At 36.2% G+C, this 27,739-nt stretch overlaps 1 protein-coding gene across 1 annotated transcript in view; it reads left to right on the top strand.

Moving 5' to 3' along the window:
- The window catches only part of LOC126336957 (lysosomal alpha-mannosidase-like), an 86,026-nt gene that overhangs the window by 54,115 nt on the left and 4,172 nt on the right, over positions 1–27,739 (top strand). Inside the window, exons 8-16 of the mRNA XM_050001161.1 lie at positions 5,689–5,908; positions 6,023–6,222; positions 6,363–6,553; positions 15,121–15,326; positions 15,404–15,620; positions 19,570–19,687; positions 19,771–20,047; positions 25,376–25,627; positions 25,962–26,111. Coding sequence (XP_049857118.1) covers positions 5,689–5,908; positions 6,023–6,222; positions 6,363–6,553; positions 15,121–15,326; positions 15,404–15,620; positions 19,570–19,687; positions 19,771–20,047; positions 25,376–25,627; positions 25,962–26,111 — 1,831 coding nt within the window. The remainder of the gene's footprint in view (positions 1–5,688; positions 5,909–6,022; positions 6,223–6,362; positions 6,554–15,120; positions 15,327–15,403; positions 15,621–19,569; positions 19,688–19,770; positions 20,048–25,375; positions 25,628–25,961; positions 26,112–27,739) is intronic.

Genomic DNA, 27,739 nt, shown 5'->3' with positions numbered 1-27,739 from the left:
AAAACAGCTTAGTTCAGCCATGTTTGCACTTTGAATCATGGCAAATGTTGAGAAAAGACAAATCAGCCAGCTGACATATTTCACATATTTTTATCCAGTGGTGTGACATGGAATAATGTTCAATGGTGACTCATCTTTACAGATGAAAGTTTTCACTGCTGCAAAACATGTAGGAATGCTTGGTGTGGCAGGAAGCTTGATGCAAACACCATGGATAGTGTTGTACACCTTTATAACAATCACAACTACAGAAATATGTGCTTAAATCCAAAATAACATCAAAGATTAAAAATATAAACGAGATAACACATTTCCTAGTTGAAGGCATTTTTTTACAGTTTATTGTTTGGTTGCCACACCATTTTCAAAAATCTAGAGCCCCTTAAACGCCAGGGAACTTGTGTCTTACCACTCACCCTGCATGAGTCCTCAATATTGCTACTTCCAGCAGCTATGGCTGGCATCTGCTGCTGCTGTTGACAGTCAGCCATGCATGGACTGGCAGAAGGTGCAATGAACAACGAGCAACTGGTTGTTGTGTTTGTCTTGTCCACTTGCAGGAGTACCAGTTTAAGATTCTCAATGGAGACCACTTAATCCCAATTATTGCCCCATATCTTGAAGCTCTGGGGGGCCACATTGCACAACTGGAAATGGACACTTATAAGACAGTGTAGATGGAGGATGGTCTCCCTCTCTCATCATGAAGCCTCACATGGGAATGGTTGAACAAGTCCTTGTGCGTAAAAATGGCTTTATCCTCCAGTAGCTTGTGTAGCGTCAGAAGGAGAAGTGCCATAGTTTCACATCTGTGGCACCTAAACTCTGAAATCACCACTGTTACACAGAAGTCCATTGGTTTGTCGAATAGCAATTCTGTTGGTAGCTGCAACATTTTGTCATAGACTCATTGAGCAGGAGTGTGTCCCAGTCCTCCTTGAGTGTTGACTTCAGTCCTAGCTGGACCAGCAGTAGGGTGTCTGCTCATGTATCAATAGTGCACATCAGTGTTAGCTTCAGAGTACAGCAAAATCTTTCCAACATTCCATTGCTGGAAGGGTGATAATTAGTTGTATGTATGAGATGAAGAAGCTATTGCATGCTGTCTGCCCTCTCAGTTTTAATACTTTACAGTGCTTCTAATCTTGCTATCCATCCACTGAGTACTGTCTTGGCCGCTGTTGTACCAGTGATGTCTGTGACTGGAAATGGCTCCAGCCATATTGTAAAATGGTCTACTACATTAACTAAATAGCCATTTGAGTAAGGTGGGGCCTCTATCAGATGCACATGAATGTGTCCAAATCTTGCTGAGGGCATGATGATGTTTCCTGTGGGGCTGGTAATGTGTCACACCACTTTTAATTGTTGACATCTCTCACATTGTTGTGTTTACTTGGGGTTTTCTGTTTCATTTCTGGGCACACCACCTTCCTCATCAGCAGTTGCACCATAGCTCTCACTCACAGGTGTGAAAGGCCTGGAATGCCTCTAGATCTGTTTGGTGGAAATTTCTGGGAATGAACATATGTGTTATACTATGTGTGACATTACGCCCCAATGTTAAATATCCTACTGTCGTTTTTAATGCTTGAGTGACAGACAAAATCATCCATTTGCTCATAATTCTGCTGAAGAGTTTGTGCTTGGGCCATGTGGTTCCAGTTCACTGTTTTTACACTTGCACAACACCATTATAAGCAATCGGTCACAATGTTTTTGCTACTGCAAATGTGGCAGACATTCTTGCTGAATTGTGAAATAAAATTGGCATGTCTAAGGAGTCTCGGCAAATCTTTTGGTGTTCCCTTGCTGAGGATAGATGTTATTGGTGCATCATCTGCATGAATAGCCCAAATTCCAGCCATCAGTTAAGTGATAGATAGCTGTGTGTGCCTCAAAAAGTTCTCTCTCTATAGTATTCCAAGCCTTTTGTGCAGGTGTAAGCAACAGGGAATAAGCTGAGAGACTGCCAAGCACCATCAACAAGTTGCTTAAGTATTGTCCCCACACTGGCTGGCATCCACCATAATGGTTAGTGCACATTAATCTGAGGGCTTGTGAGCAGTACTACCCTCACAGCATACTCCTTTAGTCTGTCAAATGCTGCCAACAGCCTGTTGCCCCAAGGAACCTTTTTTATACCAATCACATATTTGCTCTTGAGCAACTTTTTTAATTGTTCCAACAGTGTTGCTGCCTGGAACAGATTCTGGCAATAATAATTAAGAATTTCAGAAACTGCCTTAAGTACCTGAATGTTGCTGGAAGCAGAATCTGTTGTATGACTGACACACACTCCATCATTAAAGTTAACCCATCTGCTGGTATCTCAAAACTGAGGAACTTTACTTCATATTGCAAAAAAAAAAAAAGCTGGTCATCATGCCAGCTTCTAGGAGTCATGAAAAACTTTCTGTAAATGAGATTTGTGTTACTCCTGAGATTTTGAAAAAAATAAGGATGTCATCGATATAGCAAAATAAAAATAACACTGATCATTTGTGTAGTCAATTTACTGCCTTTTTGGGTGCAATGTTTGAGTAGTTGCTAGAATGATTACGAATCAGTTATTTATGTAATCAGATAATTTCTGATGATCCCTTATTAATTAGCCTCCATTATCTGATTCCTTTGCGCCATATTGATCTTTGCCTTTTTGTGTATTTTATTTCTTATGCTGTCTAATAAAAAATTGGGATATGGTAGTAACTAGGCAATGGCAAACAGTTAGTACTAAATATAGCAATGCATAATTGATAGCAGACATTGCCTACACATTTTCTATATATTATATGCATGACAGAATGCAAAGTTTACCACTTTCATGATCATTAAATTGCAGTGGGTGTTCTCAGTTTGAAGCCTCAGACATATTGTTTTAAGAAATTCTGTATTTGGTCTTTTGTTGTTCCTTGATATACATTTTTGATCTGTCACTTGCAATGCCAAAGAGAGTAAATTTTATAAATTTTTTGCAGATCAAACAAGTATACATATAAGAAACAGAGTTAGACCAAAGCAAGGGCAACTAATAAATATTTCAAAGTATCATCATTTCTTTCTAGACAAAATGACTACAGACAGATTTTGGAATGACTCAATACATTCAGTTCAGTAATTACACAGAGTGCCAGAAGCTAAAAATTTAATCCACTCAAATAATGAATCACAAAAAAAGACAGTGTTCAGTTTTAAGGACTACACAACTTGAATTGGAACATCTGTAATCTAAGAGTCATGAAGCAGTTTGGTTCAGCTTCATTTGCAGTACAAAGGGCATTCAAAAAGTTTTTCACAGTCCTCTCTATTTTTTTTTATTTTTTGCAGGAAGAGAATGAAGTTTTTTGTAAACATACTTGGAACATTAAGCTATACATTGAGGCTACTCAATGTAGCCTCCATCAGGTGTGACGCATCTGGCCCATTGTTCTTTTCATGATGTAAATGCACTTTGGTAAAATTCTGGGGATTGACTTTTACACCATCACTTGACACAGGAAATAAGGTCTTTCTCACTATCAAATGTTTTACCGTGCAGGTGGGCCTTCAGACGACCAATGAGGTAAATATCAGATGGGGCCAAGTGCGGACTGTAGGGAGGATGAGGAACAATTTTCCAACCCAGTTTCCTCATTTATGTCATAAGGGCTGTATGGGGTTTGGCATTGTCATGGTGTAGTCCGATGAGATGACCCTGCAGCTGTGGTCTGTGGATCTTGATGGCACGTTGCAGCTTGTCCAATGACAAACAGTAACAGTCCCAGTTAATTGTGGAGCCAGGTTCCAAAATGTTAATGAAAATGACACTACACTGATACCAGAAGAAGAAGGCCATCACCTTAGAGCCTGCTGTTCATGAAAGTCTTGGTTTCTTTTTCCGAGGGGAACCCGGATGACACCACTCCATAGATTGGGTTTTGCTCTCAGGTTCAGACAAAAACAACCATGTTTCATCCTTGGTAATGACACCGCCAAAACACTGTTTCCACTCTTTAGTAAAGGTCTTCATGAGGCCCTAACACACATTCTTCCTTATCGTTTTCATTTCTCTTTCCACCTCCCGGAAGTAACTGGAACAGAATAATACTTCATTTAGCATTGCGGTGTGGCATTTTTCAGCTGGTACAACTCTCTGAGTTCAGTAGAATGGTGCTCTCTGTGCTATTTAACCCTTGCATTTTGTTAATAGTATGAAAGAATGTGCACTGGTCCATGGCTGTCCACACAAAAAGAGGCAGTCTAACAATCTATCATTGCACCCAAGTGCACAGATTTTTCTGTATCCTAGTGACTGTACCATTGATACCACACCACCCAATGGCAAACGAGCCATTTCAGCAAGCTGTCATGTCATCACATGTGTCATTTTGTGTGATTTGATCAATGGTCTCCTTATTCACATCACTCATTGCCATTGGTGGTCTACCACATCATGGATTGTCCAGTAGACAGAAATCACCTTCTTTAAACCTCTGCAACCACCATTGGATACTGCTGCAATCCACTGTGTCCTCCCCATAAACAGTGAGCAACTTCCTGTGTATCTATGTAGCAGAGTCATTGCCAGTCTTGAAAAGCAACCCCATCACCGAACGTCATTGCAACCTGACATCTACTTCACGGTCCATTAAGACTCACTTGTAAATAAAATAAAATACTTTTATATACCAACTTGTAGCTAAATGTTCCAAGTATGTTCACAAAAAATTTAATTATCCTCCTGCAAAAAATTAAAAAATTAGAGACGACTGTGTAAAATTTTTTAACGCCCTTTGTATATATGACAACTGTTATTGATAAGTGACAATGATTGTATTTCTTTATTGTACATATCTTCATTCAAAAATGAGAAAAGATTAACTTTTAGGAAATTTTTCAAACAATCGAAAGGCTAGGATGCAATAACAACAGTGCTATGAAAAGGATAGATTGCTACTCAACACATAGAGGAGGCATTTTGTTGCAGACAAACTCAATGAAAAGATGCTAAACATTTATGCTTTTGGAAAAAAAGTCTTCCTACTGAAACAGAAAACACTCACACATTAAGCCAAGCACAACTCACACACACACGTACTAACAGTCTACGGGCACTGGGGTGTGAATGAACTGTGACTGTGTCTGACACAATCAGCAATGTGGGGTGGCTGATTGGTGTTTGGGGGTAAGGGGGGTTAGTGGAAGGCACAGTTTAGAGAGGGGGGAGATTACAGATAGGAGTGGGGGAGAATGCTATGCTACCTGTGGGAGTGTATTGGAATGTGGTGGGGCAAGATATGCTAGTTGATGGCAGGAGGCTATGCTTGAGTGATTTTGCGGGGAGGGGGGGGGGGGGGGGAGGGGAGAAGAGAGATGTATGGAAGGGGAAAAGACTAGTAGTGCATTGGTGGGATAAAAGGCATGTGTACTGCTGGAGTGGAAGCAGGGAAGGGCATATTTTTTTAGCTATTTCAGTCTCAAATCATACAAACTGCATCATTAGTACTGTTCTTGAATAAAACATATTTCTCCCATTTTTCAGAGAGTTCTCCTCAGGGAATACGATTTGTGTAATGTAAATGTTTTGTAATGTACATTTAAGGCATATGAATCAGGAAACAAAATTGTTTTTTGTGCACAAAAAATGAGAGAGCAACAGGAAAATATTTGTAAAGAAAAATGCACATGTGAAAATATTGCTTTTAGGTATGTGAATGAACGGCAGACAGAAGGAAGTAAATTTCATGCATTATACTCAACACCATCATGCTACCTGAAAGCTGTGAATGATGCAAACATGAAATGGGAACTGAAGGAAGATGATTTCTTTCCTTATGCTGGTGATTCTCATGAGTACTGGACAGGATATTTCACATCAAGAGCAACTAGCAAATATTTTGAGAGACAAGGAAATAATTTTCTTCAGGTGATTACAAGTACAGCTTGAAGGATAATTCTGATAATTAGATCAGTTTTTTAAATATTGTAGTAACATTATTAGTAAGGAAATATGTCTTATGTGAAAACTAAATTATTTCAGGTATGCAAACAGCTGTATGCATTAGCAGATGTTGAGGACACATACAGTGAGGACTTAGAGAAATTACAAGATATTATGGGAATTTATCAACATCATGATGCCATTACAGGGACAGAAAAACAGAATGTGTGTGATGACTACAATTTCATGCTTTATGATGGATTTCAGCATTGTGGAAAAATTGTCGATAGGGCATTGAAGTAAGTAATGCAATTGTTTTAAATTCATTGTTCAAAAAGTGAATGATTTTGGAAGAAAATATATAATGTGGAAGTAACATTACAATAAACACAGAACAACATGGGCCTTTTTCATTATGTAAATACATTTCTGTTTACAGTAAGATATCTGCAGGTGGTGACTCCACACTTTCATTCTCATCATGCCTCCTCAGCAACATAAGCCAGTGTGATATATCTGAGAGTTCATCAAATTTTGTAGTGACTGTGTATAACCCTTTAAGCCAAGCGACATCCTACTATGTCCGTATTCCTGTGCAGGATGGGACATACTCTGTGACAGATGCAAATGGTAAGTTACAATAAAATTATTCTATTATTATTAAGCAGCAATGGTGGTAGTCTTCTATTATTATTTCACTGATAAGCCAAGTGGGGCACAATTATAAATTTCATTAGCTTTCTGACATTTCCTTCTTTATACACGTCCCCTGGTAAACCCCCCCCCCCCCCCCCCCCCCCCCCAACCACTTCCGCGTGCCACCAGCACATTGGACATTCCTACAGTTTACCAGAATATTTGGATCAGAGGTGTAAATTCCACATGACTTTAATGTTTATATTTAATTTTACCAGAATATAGGCAGCTGGTGTTGGCCTGTGTAAATTTACATAAACACATTGTCTGAAGCATTAAATAAAAGCTGTAAGAAGAGTAGGAGGAGGGGTAGAGCTTTTTTTAAGGTCATTACTTTTCTCTTGATATACACGTATAAACTAAGAGAGGAGTAATTCCAATATTTATGAGTGTGAGTTGATTAGCACTACTCATAATTTGTTGTTAGTATACTTCACAGAAATAGCCAACAGTGGTTGCTTCTGCCTATTAATGTGTTACTGGACTAATTTAATCCTTCTACACTGAAGAATTTCTGAATGTTTAATAATGTGGTGTGTGTGCAACTGAGAAAGAGAGAGAGAGAGAGAGAGAGAGAGAGAGAGAGAGAGCAGGGTGCAGGTGGGGAGGGGAGTTGGATGGAGATAGACTGAGTATAATTAACTATAAATTGGTATGAATAAAAATCATGTAAATGGTCAGAATGTTGCCACATTTTTCACTATTTGTGGAATATATGTCAAAGAATGAATGAAGGTCCGTGTCTATTACTGGTTTGTCATCTTGGAAGGTCCCAAAAGTTATGACTGTTGCTCTTAAGAAGTCTTTGTTATGTCTGTCTTATGGATGGATGTCATCCAGACGTAGACTTTCTATGGCTCCCCTAAACTGCTTAAGGCAAATGTTAGTATGATTTCTTCGAAAAAGGACATGACCAATTCTTTTTCTCATCCTTTCCCAATCTAATCTGGTGCTGCATTTCTAGTTGCTCAATCATCAATGTGATATTAAAGCCTAATGGTCTCCTCCCACCCTCTAACATAGTTGCTCATGCTTGTTAATTCTGCAACTAACAGTGAACACATCATTTAATGATCAGATCATTTAAGTTCTTTCAATAATATTAAATCCAGTGTTAAATACCAATATTTTTATTGTATTGTTTACAGAGATCCATGACAAACAACATTTTGAAAAATACTGGAAAAATACTCTCAAACAGTGTCACCTAAATCTTCATCAACACACTCCACATGCTGAACCCACACAGCTGACTCATTTAAAATGTTCATATTTGACATATATTTTATACAGATTTTAAGAAGATACCTTACAAAGATACTTAAATGTTCATGGTTAATGAACATACAGCTTTAAGAAGGTATCAAACAAAATTAATTTTATAGAAGAACATTTACCATAACTGCAAAGATTCAGCTCTTCCACATCATTGAGGGAAGTTGCAGTTATGATCCATGAAAAATATAAATAAATAATCTGCTAAATAGTCAAAGAAAAAGAGAACAATAGACAAACTATATAAAGCAAATGAGAAAAGAGCAGAACTACATACATACACTGGAAGCCACTCTGAAGTGCACGGCAGAGAGAACTTAGAATTGTGCTGCCTGTTACTATTTCCTTCCCATTCCAGATGTGTATGGAGGGCAGAAGAATGACTACTTCCATCAGCCAGCCATGGCATGCTAAACTCCATGCAAGGCCAGGACTGTGACTTGGCTTTGCACGATCCCTCCCAGAAGTAACTGTTACAGCATGATATTTCATTTAGTATTCCTGTGTGGCATTTTTCAGTTGGCACTACTCTCTGAGTTCAGCAGAATTGCACTCTGTGCACTATTTAAACCTTGCTATTTGTTCATAGTATGAAAGTGTGTTGACTGGTCCATGGCTGTCCACACAAAAAGAGGAAGTCTAACAATCTATCATTGCAATCCCTTACAATGCTGGGAATGACAGAAGAGAGCAGTTCACTTAAGAGACAGATACTGTGCATTGATTTGCTGTGAGAGGACAGTACAAGACCAAGCAGAAAGAATTTAAAGATTTAGTTGACAATGAAAGAGCAAAGAATTACAATACTTGACAGATGGGGTTCATTATTCTATACATCGAAGAGCGTTAGTGCTACATTTGCAGGCTTGGAGCACATGAAGAACATGATGGTATAAATAGTGAAATTTCTGAAATCGCATATGTTATTCCATTGTCAGTTGCAACAGTTTTCAATGGAACTGAACAAAGACTGTGGAGACCTTGTGTATTACTGCAAAAGACTTTGGTTAAGTCAAGGAGAATGCCTGGAATTTTTTGATTTCAAACTCACTAATGTTGAATTTATGAAGGAAAAAGTAGTGCAGGAACAAAAACTGGAACATCTGGAACGGAGTGCAGACTTTGCATTTCAAGTGGACTTGACTGCACACTGCCCACAGTAGACATTGCGATTTTGATTTGATAGGTGATGCTTTGAAAAAGAAAATCACATTGTCAAAGGGACGCATTCTGACAAAGACAGTCCAGTACCCTAAGCTCACTGGTGTTAAAGAAAACATGAGGTTTCAAGAATTCATTGTGTCCTTGAAAGAATTGTAAGGATAGTTTCATAAAGATTTTGAGGACACTGTCAATTTTTCATCTGTTACTGAGCTTTTTTCAAGATCATTTGCCATTTCAGTTGAAAGTTTTTCTGTGCATGTGCAGATGTAACTGAATGACCGATGAGGTAATTCCCTTTTAATGGCAAATCTTTTTACATTAAAACTTCCCAAGACATCTACATTGCTTTCCTCTAGTAGAGTTCCCAAGTCTCCATAATAAGATTACAAAAGCACTGCAATAATTTGGTTGATATATTTGTGTGAAAGACCTTTTTTTGATTATAAACCTAAATGAGCCAAGATTACATGGCAACTTGAGGGTGAAATTCTGAAACTGTCTGTATCTGTCCATAGGCCGACAGTTTGTACCAGGTAAAAATTATGTTATATCTTCAGTGCACCAAAAATAATTAAATGATACTGAAAATTAGTTCTGTTTTGACATACGTTTTTGAAAAATGACCAAATATGAAACAAAGTAGTATGCGGTGCAACCGCAGTCCCACTTAAATGCAGCAAGTTTGTAATTTTCCCTCTTCCTCCCTCCTCACACTCAAACAGCATGGTGTGGTGGTGGGAGAAATGCCAAACAAGGCTGAGTGCTTTGGCACTTGGGTCCAGGGCATGGCCCCCATGCCGAAATCTTTGCTGCCCCTGACTTCCCCGCACACTGTAATTAGTCTTATCTTGTATTTGTAGTCCCTATGAAACAATATGTATAGAGTTGAAATGTATTTCTAGATTATTCACTTAATACTGGTTCTTGAATCTTTGTAAGTATAGTTAATCTGCATCTATCTTCAAGTGCCCGTTTTTTAACATTTCTGTGAGGTTCTCCTAGAGTCAAACAAACCTGTGACTATTTGTGGCCCCCGTCTTTGAGTATGTTTGCTATTCCCCATTTGTTCTGTTTGCTATACGTTGTGCACAAGTGAGCAACATTGTAAGATGACAGAAGTGTTTTGTGAGCAAGTTCCTTTGCTGATTGACTGCATTTTCTCAGGATGTTTACAATGTACTGAAATTGCCAATTAAATTACCTAAATCTAAGCCTATTGAAAGGTCTTGTTATTTGAGGAAATGAATATGAGTTCGGCTTATGATCTACAATGATCTTAAATTGTGAACCAATATCTCTTGAACTGCTGTCCTACTAAACTGTGTAGCTCTTCTGAAGGAAGACTTCTTCTCCGAGGCAACTGTATCTGTCCAGAAAATCTGAAGGTACTTATCTACTACTTCAAGGTTTTACTAAATTATTAAAAACTACTTATTATCATATAAATCAGAGAATGGAAAATCCACAATGGAATAGCAGTGTGCTTTCATTTGCCAGACACTGCAGTTGTGTGTGTGGGTTGTGTTTGAGTGAGTGAGTGTGTGTGTGTGTGTGTGTGTGTGTGTGTGTGTGTGTGTGTGTGTGTGTGTGTGTGTCAGTTGTTGATGAAGGCCATTGGATGAAAGCTTTAAGTATGAAGGTCTTTTTGTTGTGTCTATCTGTAACTCAGTATCTCCTCTATTATCATATTTATCCACTAGTTACAATAAGCAAACAATTCATATGATTTTTGCCTTTAAACATGAACTGCGGGATTACATGTGATCAGTACAATGTCATGGTCTAATGGATTTCACATTTAGACCCAATGTTTCATCCCCATCTCTGGAGGGATTTTCAAGGAGGATCTTGGCCTCTTCATATGTCTGATTCACACCCTGGCTCATTACTGACTGCAGCAAAATTTTATTTACACATGTTCCCATGCAGCAGGATGAGCCACGTATTTTGAATACTCGAGCACAGTTAGCCGTTGTTGATTACCCTCATCCCTTATGCTGTCGCCCTATGGTGGAAGACTGGTACACATCTTTATTCATCACAGAGACTGAAATGTCATTTACTTCCATGCCCTTCTCTTTCTTCTTGAAATTCCTGGGATATTTTACAATTTCTATGGTCTCTATGTATAGCTTTTCATGTTATCCACTTGAGGCTGACAGCACTTGAGTCCTCTCAAAATGAATGTGGTGGTTGATAAGAGTCAAGCACTGGCAGCCAGAAGTGGATACCAAGAAAGGCTATGCAGAGAGGCCACAGAGATTGTAAAACACACCAGGAATACAGAATACTTGCTTGGGTGGAGATCATCATTCACGATATTGTAGATGTTGTGCAACAATCACTTTACCACACTAGCTACCGCAACAACTGCAGACATACTTCACAAGCCACTGTATGGTGCATGGTGTAGGTTACCTTGCACCACTACTAGCGAAGGGATGCCAGCAGGTTTTCATCTCAGTAGGGGCAAAACATTTTCTCCATACATAATGTTTAGAAATTTTGAGGACATTGTTATCTGCTCATTGTTTTCTAATCTTAGTTTCTAAATTGCACTTTTAGTACATGGGCAATTTATACTACCAGTCACCTCGGTGGAATCTTTGAGTCTTGGTGATCCTGTGCCACTCGACTATCTTCCTCCGGTTCTTCCTACCAAGCAAAATGGTGCATTGGGTGCACACTGGACTCGCATTCAGCAAGATGATGGTTCAAACTTGCATGCAGCCATCCAGATTCAGTTTTTCTATTATTTCTCTCATTTGCTCCATGCATATGACAGGGTGGTTATTTTGAAAGAGTACAGCCAATTCCCTTACCCATCCTTGACACAATCAGAGACTATGCTCCTTCTCTAATGACCTTGATGTTCATGGGATGTTAAACCCAATATTCCTTCCTTCTTCATTTATCCAGTTCTTCCAGTTTGGCACCATTTCCTTACATTCAGTGATACCCTTCACTCTGCAGTCTGGGGTCATCTCATCTTGCCATCTGCTTCTTGGTAGTCCCAGGGGTTTTGAGTTTCCATCTTCTTGTTATATATCTGAGAGATGGTGCTCTTCTCTTTTACTCATGCTCCATGTTTCCCTCCACACAGCAGCACTGGGTTAATGACTGTGTTGTAGTGTTTCAGCTTGGTTTTCCTGGTCATGAGTTTGGAGGGTAGAAGTGTTTGACAGTAAAAGTAAACTTAGTTTGTGTTCTGTGATCTAATTTGGTATCAAGATGTCTTCTATTGCAATCATTTACATTTACAACAAGATATTTGATGTCGGTAGTGTTCTTGAAAGCCTAGTTTTCTATGTGAAAGTCTTCACATTGTCTTGTAGTCACGTTTTTCCCTTTGTATGATAATGTGTTTTAATTTTCTTCATTAATTTTTAAACATATTTTTGTGACATTTCATTTAATATCTTAAACAGTGTTTCAGTTTCACCACTGTTACTTCCTATTAAAACTATGTCATCTATGTAGGCAGTTATATTTGATGGTTATCTGTGACGTTTCCATTTGTTGCTTGTTTGGTTTCTCTTACTACTTTCTCCATTACAAGGTTGAAACTAAGTGAGGATCTTACCTCACCTGGCTTCTGTCTGGTTTTCTTCTCAAAACCGTCTATTAATGACCTACAATATATCAGCCTGTTCACTGCCATCTCCATACACATTTTGACCAGGCTGATGAGCTTAGTAGAGACTCTGTTTTCAGTCCAGATCCACATTCTGTTTCAATGAGCACTCTGTTGCTGCAGTCCAGTTGTACCCCTGCTTATGTTATTTATGGTGCCATATAATTTGTGGATGTTGTTTGCTTTCTGGCCCTTCTGAATAGTCTGTAGAGTGAGTTCAAGGTACAATCTTTTGTCTCTTCATAAGGTCTTGCTTGTTTCCAACTGTGCCCACCTGTGGCTCTGTTCTAGTTCTTGGTTTATGCTATTCTGTAGCCATTCCTTGCTGGCTACTGCCATTTTGTATGTCTTGTTGAAACATTTCTTCTTTTTTTGTTCTACTTTTGGAGCCAGTAATGTGTTTTCAGCTAACTTCCTTGTCTGACAACATACTTTTCCTCACTTTCAAGAACCTCTGCATGCTACTGTCATATACTGTGATAGCTCTGAGATGGTTCTAAAAGTTTTCATACAACTTCAAAGAATGAGATTTCTTAAAGAAAAATATAGCAATTTTAAATAAATTATTCTTCATACAAAGTTTTTCGGTACTCTTATGTTATAACTCACATTACATATGTTTTTATATCATCTTTACATCATTTTATTGATACTTTTGGGGCATTTTAGTGATACTTTTTGTGGTATTTTATATCATAAAAATCTGGGTTTTGTGGTTGCAAGGCCTAATCCAACTCCATAAACTACATGTTTTATAACTAGGTGCCATTGCCCCATATGGTGGTACTCTCTTAAATATATGTTGCAGTGGCATCAAGTCAAATGCTGTTCAGATGTCAAGAAATACTGCTTCCACCTGGTTACCTTAATCCATGGCTTTCAAGATGTCATATGAGAAAAGTGCTAATTGGGTCTCATGTGACCATTGTTTTCAGAATCAGCTTTGATTGGTATAGAGATACCTCATTAAGCTTGAACTCATAATATATTTTCCAATTCTATAATAGATTAACATCAATGAGATTGGACGGTAGCTTTGTGGAACACTTCTGTTGCCTTCAGTGGTACAGCTTTATTCTGATAAATTGTGGGAGGAGTATCTCATAAAGTATTCTTTTACTTTGTTTTCGAACATTTGGAAATTTCTTAATTTCTTTCCAATCTTTACAGACACCATCTTATAGACTTAACTTACAGACTAGAACTTAAAACTCCATTCTGAACCCTGGACGGGGATGCATAATCTGTAAGGAAATCTTTTTTACCTCTAGCATTACAATTTTGAACTTTACACTTCATCCTAAATTAAATTTCATTATTAGCCATATGTGCTATTAGAAAATTCATATATTAACACATATGTATTAAGAACCATGACATCTCTGAAGAGGGACTCTACACAATATTCTTACCGCATGCTTCTGTAGAAGTGTGCTGCATTGGCACAGAAAATTATGCCATAGGACAGTGCTAGGTGAAAGTATGCTAGCAATCTTGACTGCAGGTCAACATGATAGATGAAATTATTCAGTAGACAGCAGGTACAAATTGTCTTCTTCGTTAACTTAGCCATGTGCTGGAGCCGTCTCAGTTTATTATCCATCTAGATTTCTAAGAACTTCACCCATGGAGCCTCAACAGTAAACATTCATTGATCTCTACTTCTGGACTTGTAAGTCACTTTCATTTGTTTTGAATTGTGTAATATGAGGTTTTTTTTAAGATTAAGGGTTAAGCTGTTTGCTGTGAATCAGTTGTGAGCCTGTTTCATTATTCACGTGGCTGCAACTGGTGAGGATATGTCTGGGCCTTTTATTAGTACGCTTATGTCATCAGTTGATCTTACAGTTCTTCAGGAATCCCATAATGTCTTGCATAAGTTGGTCTGTTATTAAACCTTATGTCAATGCACTGGAATGTAACAAGATAATTTTATAAGCTTATCAAAGATGTTCAGGAGGTGAAATGTTACATACTACCCACAGATGACTTCCTTCCTCAGAGAAGAATGTGGAATGGGTTGGGGAAGGATGGAAAATAAGGACAGGTCTCACAGACTCCAGGTTGTGAGGGACCTACCTGCTGTGAGGAAGAGGAGTGACCGAGATGAAAGGGATAGCATCAGAGTGTGTCTATTGTCTCTCTTTTAGTACTATTAAATGTGACTGCTATTAGTACTTGGAATTTTGCCTCCTGAAAATAACAACTGGCCAGTCATTGTGTCTCTTTGTGATTTCACAATTTTCTCTTGTGGATTTTTCTTTTCATACAAAATGTAATGTAGTAGTTAGTGAATTGCCCGATATCTTTGACAGCAATGAAATCAGACATTTATTAAAATAATTGCATATATTGTTCTCTTTTATGAACTTTGTACTTAATAATTCTATCATTAATGTGTTTAATTTCAAATACTATTTTACTGCAGGTAATGAGCAGATAATACAGTTGGTACCACTACCAGATGCTATTTACAATGTTCCTGGAAGAGACAGTAATGCAACACAAGAAATTGTCTTTCAAGCCACTGATGTTCCAGCATTGGGCTATTACTCGTACTATGTGTCTAGTACAAAACAAGAGAGAAGTTATTCAAACATTATATCAGAAAATGCAACATACATTGGAAATAATGTAAGGTTTTTAAAACACTGAATGAACAGAAATGATAATTTTGGCTGGAAACAATCTAATGTAGTATGTTTTTGTAGTACTTGCAGGTAATTTTGCATGAAACTCAAGGGACTGTGAAGTCTGTAATAATCAATGGAACAGAGTTACCACTTAGCCAAAATTTTTATTACTATGAAGGATGGGCAGGAACTAATGCAGGACCTGATAAGAGATCATCTGGTGCTTACATTTTCCGACCAGTAGGATCTGAAGCAACCATGGTGTCTGGAACTGCGACAGTCAAAATATACAAAGGTTAGCTCTAAAATGTAATAACAAAATTTCAAAATTATTTTTGTTAACTTATTAGTAAACTTGTCAATTATTTTTGAAAGGTCCAGTTAAATATGAAGTTATTACATAGCCAGTCTTGTAACTATACTGTATTCCATGTTCCTTCAGTCCATGATTTATTGTACTTCAGTAATATATTTCAGTCATCAGCAATTATTGTAGCTTTTCTTTGTATTATTGTTGTATGAAAACTGAAAGTTCTTTGCTCACATTTTGCACAATATATTGCAAGATTTGTCCACTGGTTGAGCTACTGAAATTGTATACAGGACTGGCTGGGTTCAGAATCCCATTCAGCTTGAAATGTAGCAGGCTGAATCTGTTAGCATGTTTGCAACAATTTTGATATAGCTTGGATTGGCATATTAGAATTTCGTTTTCTGGGTTTATGTAATGCAGTAAGCTCCAGATCATCTGACTGTAGATTATTCATGAATAGTTCAGTGATTCTAGGGAAAAGAAAATGATGTCTGTACTATTCTGTTGTAATTAGAATGAATATATTTGTTTGGAATGCAGTATTATTCGTGTAATTCATGTGTTATAACCAGAAGACAAGTACCACCAGACAGACATCCTTGAAGTATTTTTCCATTGTTTCCCCCTTTCAGCTTCAGTAAATGTGGTGACTCTGCCCTTGGGATAGGTCTGTGGCCAATTTTCTGTCCATATGTTCACCTAGACTCTCCCTTGGAGCTAAAGGTTGATAACTTTACCACTCACTTACAGCCAAGGTTTTCTTCAGGGGTAATTTCTTTCAGAATTATTACTCTGTGTGAATATGAAATGAAAGCATATCATTAAACTTTGCCAGGAAGGATACACTATTAACTGCACTTTTCTAATTGCTGACAGATCTCAATAATACTATAGCTTCTCTAAAGTGGATCATTGACAACAAGTGTTAACCCCTATCACATTTACTGATTAAGTTCCACACAGCTTATATGTTCAAGGTAGATAATAGATGCAAACATATTGTTCTATAAATCAAAATTGAATTAAAAATTATAGAAAAGTCGGAAAAAAGAGGAAATCTTCACAAAAGTTTTTCAGGACTGTGGGATTGGTGTAAAAACAGTGATAGATTCAAAGAAAAGCTGTTAAATTGTGTAACCAAATGTGAGAGCCATGCTAGAGTGTCAATGTGTAAGTGTCTGACAATTTCAACTTACACTAAACTAGATAAGGCACTGCACTTGTGGTTCCAGCAGAAGAAGTTCCCTATCAGGTCAGAAGGTAAATAGTTAAAGTAGGAAAGTTACCTGAAACTCTGAAGATCAAAGGAAAATAAAAGCTTCATCAGAATGACTGACTCAATTTAAACATTGCTATAGGGTTAGAGAATTTGTCATTCAGAGCAAGTAGTGTGGTAGTAACATGCATCACTTTATTCATGTAGTGTATTTTGACAAATGTAGTTTTGCTTCCATTGACAGTCAGAGTCCTGTTGTACATTGAGTGACACTGACTTCCTGGAAAAAAGAAATCATAAAAATACAGAGCAAAATGAATTTTTAAATATCCTGCAATAAATACCTATCTGGTCAGTGTTAATAACAAAATCTTTGTTGAAATTTGATGTCAATTTTAAAGTCTGTGTTCAATAAGTGTCTGCAGCAACCAAAGTTTCTTAGACTGTCTTTGTTTCTTTTCTTCAAACAAATCTTGTTACTTTTCAGTGAAAAAATCTGTGCTTATTTATGAATCTATGAACCTATTTGTCAGAAGCTTCAAATTCAAAATCTGTAAACTGTTGTGCTGCTGCTAAAGCCCATTGTTGTAAATTCTGTTTAGTTACTTGGGCTTCAACAAGACCATCATACATCCAGGAACTGATTGCTGTGTATTTATCAAATTGATTGCCTCCTTTTTTATGACTTCTTCCCATTGGGGTATACATTCCTTCTTTCTTAACCAGCTGCACATTTTTGCTTTGTAATGTTTGCAGTTTCCACATGGGATGAGCCTTTACAATATTAACCAAGATAATTTAGTAATTCGAAGAAAGATGGTCTACTTCTCTTGACTTCTTTTCTTCTAGTTCATATTCATCCAATGAGCCGTGTCTTTGGCTTTTCAAAAGGTTTGCCTTCACAGTTCTCATTTTCATGAACAAGTTCATCACAAGTCACAAGTATTTTTTCAGCCAACATGTCCATAGTACATCTGTAAATTTCTTCAACATCAACACTGCTTCCCGAGAAAGTCTCACTGAATATTCCAATGCAATCAAATTATTTACAGCAAGCAGGCTTTTGTAATAAACAACTGCATCTTTTAACATCATCTTCAGAACTTCACTGTGTAATGCTTCTGATACTTTCATGATATCTTCATTGACAGACATTTTTAATTCACAAATTGTAAAAATTACAATAATATTTCACAGTACAGAACACTGCAATCTCTGCAAAAGTCAGGAATGAAAAGCCACTGTTGCAGGTAAGACCCATTGCTCAATTAGTTCCATGCCAGCCTTAACAATTCCTGACCATTTGCCTGTTTGTATATACAGCAGGGCAACAGCTATACTCCGCTTTTCCATGAAGACACTAATTCCTCAAATTTACAGTGAATATTTACAACCTTTCCACTGCTTATAATATTACACAATTTTGTAATAAGATTGTAATGACAGTAATTAATGCTTTAATTTACCTCCATTAAAAATGCATTTTAAGTTATTCAAATTTTTAAAAAGAAAATATTGATGAGTATAATTCACTCTCTAAGTAGCCAGTGACATCCATTTCATAAACAAAATAAAATTATTTATGAGTTAGTTGATAATGCTTTAAGTCATTAACTTTATTTAAAATTAATTATACTCAAGTACTATTTTGATACTGTACGCCATAGCCAATGTCAATAGTATTTTCAGTCAAATATTTACTATGAACTGAATTTTGAATAGAAGTGTTACAATTAAAATGTGTTATTATTTAAATCCATGAAAAAATATCTTTTATGTAATTAATCAAAGTTGTGTGTTCATCTGTAAAACTGTGTGGGAAACTGTGCACCCTTGTATTTGTTAGATACTTTACATGTGTGTGTGTGTGTGTGTGTGTGTGTGTGTGTGTGTGTGTGTGTGTGTGTGTTGTATTTTTTGATGAAATAAATGCAATGTAAATTGTAACTGGATGAATAAACTACTGTTATTACTACTATGACTGTAATATTTATAACAATTAAGAAAGCAGCATAAAATCAAGCCTGCAGGTAGGACCAGCCATATGACATTCTAGCACACTGTATGGTTGAATGGTACTTCTGACCGTATGACCTGTGCACGAGCTATGCTGAAAACTTTAGAGCCCTTTTTCTCAGAATTTTCTAGATAGTGTGCTTTAAGACTTCTGTGAGTGGTCACCCTTGAGGTATACCACCAACCTGTGCAGTCTCATCCTAAACAATTTCTGAGACTGGAAGTTCCACTTGTTAGTGTAACTTTTTACAAATGTAAATGTGACTGTTTGTTTTAAATGTCATTAAATGAATCAAACACTCAGACTGTTCACCATAATCAGAGAAATACAAGTAGCCTATCACTGAATCAGATGTACTATTATTTAGTTTTAGAAAAAAATAGGCAATCCAAAACCAAACATGAAGAGCTTGTAGATAGAAGGGCCACGTAAATTCCAAATTATGTGATTTAGATTTTGTGTGGCGTCCCTAAATCTCTTGGGATAAATATTGGGACAGTTCCTCAGCAAGACCAAGGCTCATTTTCTTTCCCATCCTTATCAGTCTAACTTAATGCATCATATATAATTAGTATGCAACTGAAAAGATCTTTACCTATGCTCTTTGTTATTTGTGTATCCTGTCATGCAGTGGTTAGGTAATAATATGATATCAAATTTTTAATAATTTACATAATATTTAATTTAAATTAAAACAGGTGATGTTGTGGAAGAAGTGCACCAAACCTTTAGTGACTGGATCAGTCAAGTTATTAGGATATATAAAACTGAAAAACACATTGAATTTGAATGGCTGGTTGGACCCATTCCCACTGAGTATGTATTTCTTTGATCCTAAATGCTAATAGAACCTACTTCACTGAGACTAATTTATTATATAATTCCTCATCTGCTTACAGGGATGGGGTAGGAAAAGAAATGATTTCCCGTTTTAATACAAACCTGGCCAACAATGAAACATTTTACACTGATTCGAATGGCAGGGAAATGATACAGAGGCGAGTCAATTACCGACCGACATGGGATTATGTTGTAGAGGAACCTGTCTCAGGAAATTATTATCCTATAACATCCAAAATAGTAATAAAGGATGAGAATAAAGGCCTAGAAATGGCACTTCTGAATGATCGAGCACAGGGAGGTTCCAGCCTTCGAAATGGTGAGGTTGAACTAATGGTAAGATGCAAGAAAAACAATTTTCAAAACCAAGTGCGTAAAGAACTTAGAAAGTTTTCTATTTGCTTAACTAATTTGACAAATACGGACTCAATAGACACAATATGAAGCCTTAAACAGCACTGGCAATGGAATCTGCCACTTTTTTCGTGAGTAATAATGTTATTATTTGAATATTGATGTTATTATGATTAAAAACACACCAAACAATTGTATTGTCTTGTTTTCATTCTGTGACATGCATACTATTTGTAGTATAACTTTCCATTACTACAGCTGTGATGTTTTCTCTCTTAGTCATCAAACACAAGAAGTGAAAGTTCATCTACAACTTGTACAGAAATCAGACTTCAATTATAAGAATTTAAGAACATGAAAGGGAGGTAGCAAATGAAAATAGAAGTGAAACATTCTTGTATCCTGTGCCCCCATTATTCCATTTGTACATTGACCACAAATAAAGAAAACAAAGGAAAAATTTTGAAAAGGTTTTAAGAGTTCAGGGACAAGAAATAAAATCATTAAGGTAGACAGTGACACTGAAAACTGTTAGAGAGTGTAAGAAAGTTGGAAGATTAGTTGAACAGAATGGATATAAACGAAATTAGAACAAGAGTAATGAAATTTAATCCAATTGAATAAGGTGTGGCTAAGGGAATTCGACTGAGAAATGAGATACTGAAAATAATAGGTGAGTTTTGCTACTTGGGCAGCAAAATGACTGATGACAGAAAAATAAAGAAGATATAAAATGCAGACAGGCAACAGCAAGAAACCAATTCGGAAATAGAGAAATATGTTAATATTTCAAACAAATTTAAGTGTTGAGAATTCTTTTCCTGAATGTGGCCTTTTATAGAGTCATATGCGGACAGTAAAAGAGTAGAAAGTTTTGAAATGAGACACTACAAAAGAATGCTGAACATCATCAGATGGGTGTACTGAATAACTCATAAATAGCTCCTGAATCAGACTGGGGGAAAAGAAATTTTGACAAAACTTGACTAAAGGAATAGATAGGTTGCTAGAACACTTGCTGATTTATCTTAATTTACTGTTATTTCCAGTCTGAAATGGGAGGACCTTTACTCACTCATTATTATCTGTTTATACTTTATGATATCCATCACTTGAAATTTTTCTCCAATTAAAGGGCTTGATTTCAGTATTTCTTTGTTTTGCTCCAACATTAACTGATGACAAAAGCAAGTTTTTTGTACCAGTCTTCTGGATAAGTCAGAGCCTTACTTACTAGAGTTATATATTATTGCCTGGCACTATTATCTACACAATGTTTTCTAAATTTAGTTGAGAGAACAATGTTACATATATGGACTACATAAATCAATTTGCTATTGAAATACATAGATTAAGAAATTTACTGTCTGTGACACAGTCTTCAGATCTGAGATTCAGATGTTTACAGTTTGTTGAACAGTCTAAGATCTGAGTTTCTTTTATCTGTAGATAGATGGTCTTGCATCATACAAGTGCACTAAATCTAGAACTCATCTATTGAATGCACATAATTGTTTAGGAGCCATAATTTTAATTTCTTTTTTTGTTCTGTAATGGGGAGTTTTTAGATTTTAGGATGGAAGCAATACAGTACTTTTATGCCAGCATAGTGAGGGTTTTTCTCATAAAGTGTTGTTCTATGAGAGATATTGTGGGGTATCTCTCTACCTATAGTGTTGTGATTGTTTATTTCTTTATTGAGCGTTTTGTTACTGTTTACTGCCACAATGACTATCTTAATTACATCTAGGTTATGAATAGTTAGTATTTTAATTCTTTAAACAAATTTCTGCAGGACTTTCTTTCCCATAATTCTAAGTGACTTCTTCTGTAGAATAAGCACACTTTTCATATTACCTTTACTGATGGATCTCTATACCTCTGTTTCATAGCTCAGACTGGATTCAAATAATGCAAAATATATTTGCCTCAGAGTGGTAATGTTATAAAAAAGTGTCAGTTTTCTTGTTTGTCCAAGCAATTTGTCCATATCAACACAATCAAATGATTTTTGTAAGTCTAGAAAGATTCCACATACATGTTCTTTATTGTCTATTTCTTGAGTTGGATGCTGTTGTAATGGTGGATGACCCCTTGACAAACCCATACTGCCCCTTAGAAATCATTTTTTTTCTTACCAGGAAGTTCTAGATTCTTATGTATATTACTATCTCCAAGGTTTAGGATATTATTTGAAGAAAAGGTATGGGTTGAATGTTTTCTACTAGATTTCTGTTCACTTTTTTTTAAAATAGGCACAACTCGAGCTATTTTCATCTCATCTTGAAATAGACCATCTTCCGTATGAAAGTTGATTATTGCCGATAATGGTGATGCAATTTTATGATTCTTAATAGTGCCCAGACTAAGACCATCATATCCTGCTGCATGACAATTCTTCAAGCTACTCACTATTTTAATTATTTTTTCTTCACTTGTTGGTGTCAAAATATAATTTATAACACTGGTGTTCCTCTGAATTTGTATTTGTGATTTTTAAGCTGATTGTTTATACTGGAGCCAACAAAGCAAAGTAATTGTTAAAGAGATCTGCTACCTTATTATGATCAGTTTCTATAGGACCATTTATCAGCAAGTAACTTTCAGTTGTATGTTTCCCAGATTTACCAATTTCTCTGTATACTAGTGACCATGATGTTTTGGAAATATTATTTGAATTTTGAATGACTCTTTTGAAGTGTTCTTGATTTACAGAGATTAGGTGGTCTACATAGCACTTCTGATACTTTCTTCACAGATTAGGAGGTGTGTATAGTATTTCTGATACATTTTGAACCCTTCTTTTAAGTAATTTCACATAGCATACTCATACAATCTTAGTTTCTCTCTAGCCTCAGTGACTGAACTTGATATCCAGTTTTGTATTACAGCATGTGACTGAACTCTCTGTTTTATTAGTGGGCAGGCTTGGTTGAGAATGTAGTATACTTCACTTGAGGATTTGCCATAACTGTAATGTGTCATTAGAATACTGTTCAAATCAACATTGCTTAGCATGTTATTCAAATGTGTTATATTTTGGTCTGTATTCATCTGAACATATCTATGGCGACTGTGTGTAGGAACCTTATTTATGTTCACTCCTAATTCTACTGCATGGTGGTCTCACAAAGCACTTATAATAACAGAAGATGTAAGACCGTAAAGATGAATACCAGTGATTATGTTATCTGTTGCGGACTGGCATGTTTCAGTCTCACTGGGTGCAGTGTTTATCAGGTATTTTACATTATATTCAAGCCGAGTATATTTGAATAGTCTAGTGTGTAACTTAGCAGATAAGTTACACACTAGACTACTAAATTATTCAGGTGTGATATAAAAACATTCTCTTGGTCGAAGTAGAGAGAATATAAAATGTAGACTGGCAATGGCAAGGAAAGTGTTTCTGAAGAAGAAAAATTTGCTAACATTGAGAAGTTGTTTCTGAAAGTATTTGTATGGAGAGTAGCCATGTATGGAAGTGAAACATGGACGATAAATAGTTTGGACAAGAAGAGAATAGAAGCTTTCGAAATGCTGAAGATTAGATGGGTAGATTACATAACTAATGAGGAGGTATTGAATAGGATTGGGGAGAAATGGAGTTTATGGCACACCTTGACTAGAAGAAGGGATCAGTTGGTAGGACATGTTCTGAGGCATCAAGGGATCACCAATTTAGTATTGGAGGGCACCATGGAGGGTAAAAATCGTAGAGGGAGACCAAGAGATGAATACACTAAGCGGATTCAGAAGGATGTAGGCTGCAGTAGTTACTGGGAGATGAAGAAGCTTGCACAGGATACAGTAGCATGGAGAGCTGCATCAAACCAGTCTCAGGACTGAAGACCACAACAACAACAACTATCATGTCATAAAACTTTGTTAAGAAAACTTCAAAATTTCCACCTGCCGGTTTATATAAACATATAACATACATTTTATCACTTGGTGTCTTTATATGTGCTGCACATAATTCAATAGCCCCATCTAATGAATATTTACTTACATTTAAAGAATTAAAATCAAATGTGCTTTTTACATACATTGACACACACACCCTCTGATGGAAGATCTGCAAAACGTGTTAGCTAATACCGTGTTTAGAGGTTAAAAAGTTCTAATTTGGCATCACATAACCAATGTCTATTAATAGAATGCACATCAGGCATAGTTTCATTCACAAACATTTCTAATTGTACATATTTATTGCTTGGGCCCTGTACATTCTGGTGGATTATTTTAATTTTGTAGATTTCTCTGCTTTCCCATCTTAAATAATGTCATATCCCTGTTTCTCTTGTAAGCTTCCTCCTCTTCCTGGTTTTCACTAAAAATCATTTAGATCAGACTGAAATTTTGTGATAATACTTGACAATAGATAGAGTACAAACCATGAAACTGTTACAGTGCAATTAGTGTAACAGTTATAGCCTCACTATAGAGTCTGAAAAAGAGAAAGAATATGCTATTTTAACCATGCTCATTTGTGCTTACTGAATACCAACCTAACATAGATTAACATTTAGTCTTCAGGCATTGCTTGAAAATGACTCACATCTGCATCCTCAAAAACTTAATGAAATACTGGAATGTTTCTACCTAGCTTTTAGAGCTATCTCTGCAATGAAAGTATTCCAAAAACATAAAATTCAATTAAACAGTGGAAACTCCAGATTGAAACATCAAGAATGTAAGAAATGTATAGACTGGTACTTACCATATGGATGACATATTAAGTTGCAGAAAGGCACAATTAAAAGACACTTAGCTTCTGGCTACAGACAGCATTTGTCAGAAACACATACCACTCATTCACACAAGCAAGCAACACATCAGCACACATGACCACCGACTCCAACATATCAGACCATATTCTGCCTGCAACTTGATGTTTCATCTTTACAAACTTGATGTTTCATCTTTACAATAAGTAGCAATCTATATTTTCCTTACACTATTAAAATTCAGTTATGCATTCTTTGTAAGAGGGAGTCTTATTTGTGGAATTTAACATTGCAGTTCTTCTTAGCTCTTTCATATATTGCTTGACAAATCCCATTACAGCACTGTAACAGCAACAATTAAAATTTTCATATCCCTTTTTTTTATTAGCACAGTCAAAACCAAGAAAGTATGCCAAGTGTGTCAACACTACAGGTTATGATGAATATTTTCATTTTGTTTCATATTTAAATGAAGCTGAAGGAATCAGTGTGTCATTGTATATATGATTGCATATTAATTGTTTACTGAATTATAACTTTATCTCAGAATTATGTTTTGCATTTTGATTATGAACCTTAGATCCATCGGAGACTGCTCTATGATGACGGAATGGGAGTTGCAGAACCATTACGAGAACAAGCATTTGGCATGGGTTTAGTTGTCAGAGGTAAGCACTGGCTGTTAATGGGCAACATAACAGGAGGTGATGGATGGAGTCTGGCAAGTCAAGAACATATGCTGGCACAGAAGAAACTCCTGTCCCCTTGGGTTCTGCTCAGTAATGCTGACAATATTGGTTTCACAGAATGGGCAAATTCACATGAAACTCAGGTTTGTATGCAATAAAATATGTTATGGATGTGCTTCTCACATATCAGATTTTAAAATAAATAGAAAAGTACTTATTTCTCAGGGACACATTAATACAAACTCATCTTTCATGTAGTCGCTTGTTTCCTTTGGATTAACGAGACCATTTAATGGGATAACTTTATATGACTCAGCTGCATACTTCTCTTAGAAATGCACTTAACAATCACTATGTATTTTTGGAACATTTGAGGTAACAATAACTACCTGATTTTTGAGCACCTACTTTTAATGTGTTTTTTATTAATTTGATAAATGATTCCTGTGTAATTCTTAACTGTGTATTATCATCTAGTTTTCAGGTCTGAGACAAGAACTTCCACAAAATATAAAGATATTAACATTGGAACCATGGAAAGATAACTCATTGCTACTACGCTTGGAGCACATACTGGAAAACGAAGAAGACACAAATTTATCTCAGCCTGCTACAGTCAATTTGGAGGTTAGAAACTGCAGTTGACAATCCAGCAAGGATTAAAATATTTGCTGCCTGGGGAAGAATTATCAGTGGAGTCTCAGATGGTCTAATTTAGGCATACATCTATGAAAATAGTTTATTTTAATGGTCCTCCAGTTAACATACGTCAAGCAGAGTAACTACAATAATGCAAGGTTCATAATTACTGATATTAGGGAGACAATAAAAGAAGAAATCAGTACCTATTCATATAAAGTCTTTGTTGTTGCAGCCAAGGATCATTAGGGCCATCGCCGTACTTCAGTTTTGGAAGTATCAGTAGCCCTTGCATACTTAAGTTGAGATTGGTTGCATCCAATCAGGTGATATTTATGTATCCAACAAGATTTTCTGAATCTGATGATTTCTTTGGTGTGGAGAATGCCAGAATAATTTTTACTCATCTGGTTACCATGAATTTTGTATTTGATATTTATTTGGTGAATGGAAAAAAAATAGATGTGCTGACAGATTGACCTGTAGCCAAATATAAGGCCTAGATTAAGTAAGAATGTGGTACTTTGATTGTGAATTGGCAAAGCCAATTAAAGCGAATGGAAGAAAACTAGACATCCTGACAGAATGATCTGTAGTGTGGGCTGTGGCCAGATAATGTTGAGATATGACAACTAGCTTGTGGCATAATGAAGCCAATGAATCTCAGTATGACAATACAATTGCCATAATTGATGTGTAGCATAGCCTGAGATATCCGTTCATTATGAAAATAACCAACTTTTATGTCTCATTTATAATTTTGCCAAAAAATATGACAATATAATTACATTCTAAGCCAATAATGCAAAATAGCAGCTAACTTTATTTACAAACAATAGAAAATTATTTTATTTACGAACAATAGAAAATTACTTTATTTAAGAATAGTAAGAATTAAGAATGAGCATTCTGATTCTCTATCAGCAACAGAAGCATGATTCATTGTATACAGTTCCCACCATTCATCATACAAGTTGTTATCAACATTGTCACACAATACAGCAGCTCCTGACACCATAAATACACTTTTGCTCAGTGGAGGAGAGGATCACTTTAGAATCACAAGGTCATGAAGTAATTGAAACACTGAGTGTAAAACATGTCCAACTGAGCAACAACTTAAAATGGATCAAATACATAGACAAACTAATAATGACACTCAGATGCCATGTTTTGCTCTTAGAAGTACCCTTCATTGTGTGGACCTAAAGACAAGACTGTTGCCTTATTTTGCATGTGTTCAATACGGCCATTTGCTGTTGTTTTATGGAATTATTTCTAGATGCAGTGCACCTAAAGAAGTTAATAAAGTAGTTAAAATGTTTATTGAGCACAAGTGAGCAGTAATAATATTGAGATAAATAGACAATCACACTCTAGCAGAGGTCTTTTAAGGGAACTTTGAATTTCTTCACTAAGCTCCCAGTACATTTAGTCCTCAGTGATTTTGTTTCTCATAGTAAAAATCAGTTTCAGTTCAACCATGATTTGTGCAGTCACAATTTAAATCAAAAATAATTTTCATGTTTTGATATGATAAAAAGAGTTCAAATATTTTGAGGTGGTACAACAAGGAAATAATAGCAAGAATCCAAGCAAGAAACAGGTCAAGGTTT

Source organism: Schistocerca gregaria, chromosome 1, assembly GCF_023897955.1.
Source record: "Schistocerca gregaria isolate iqSchGreg1 chromosome 1, iqSchGreg1.2, whole genome shotgun sequence".
Lineage (NCBI taxonomy): Eukaryota > Metazoa > Arthropoda > Insecta > Orthoptera > Acrididae > Schistocerca > Schistocerca gregaria.
The sequence above is the reverse complement of the archived record's forward strand: the minus strand, read 5'-3'. Positions and strand labels throughout refer to the sequence as shown.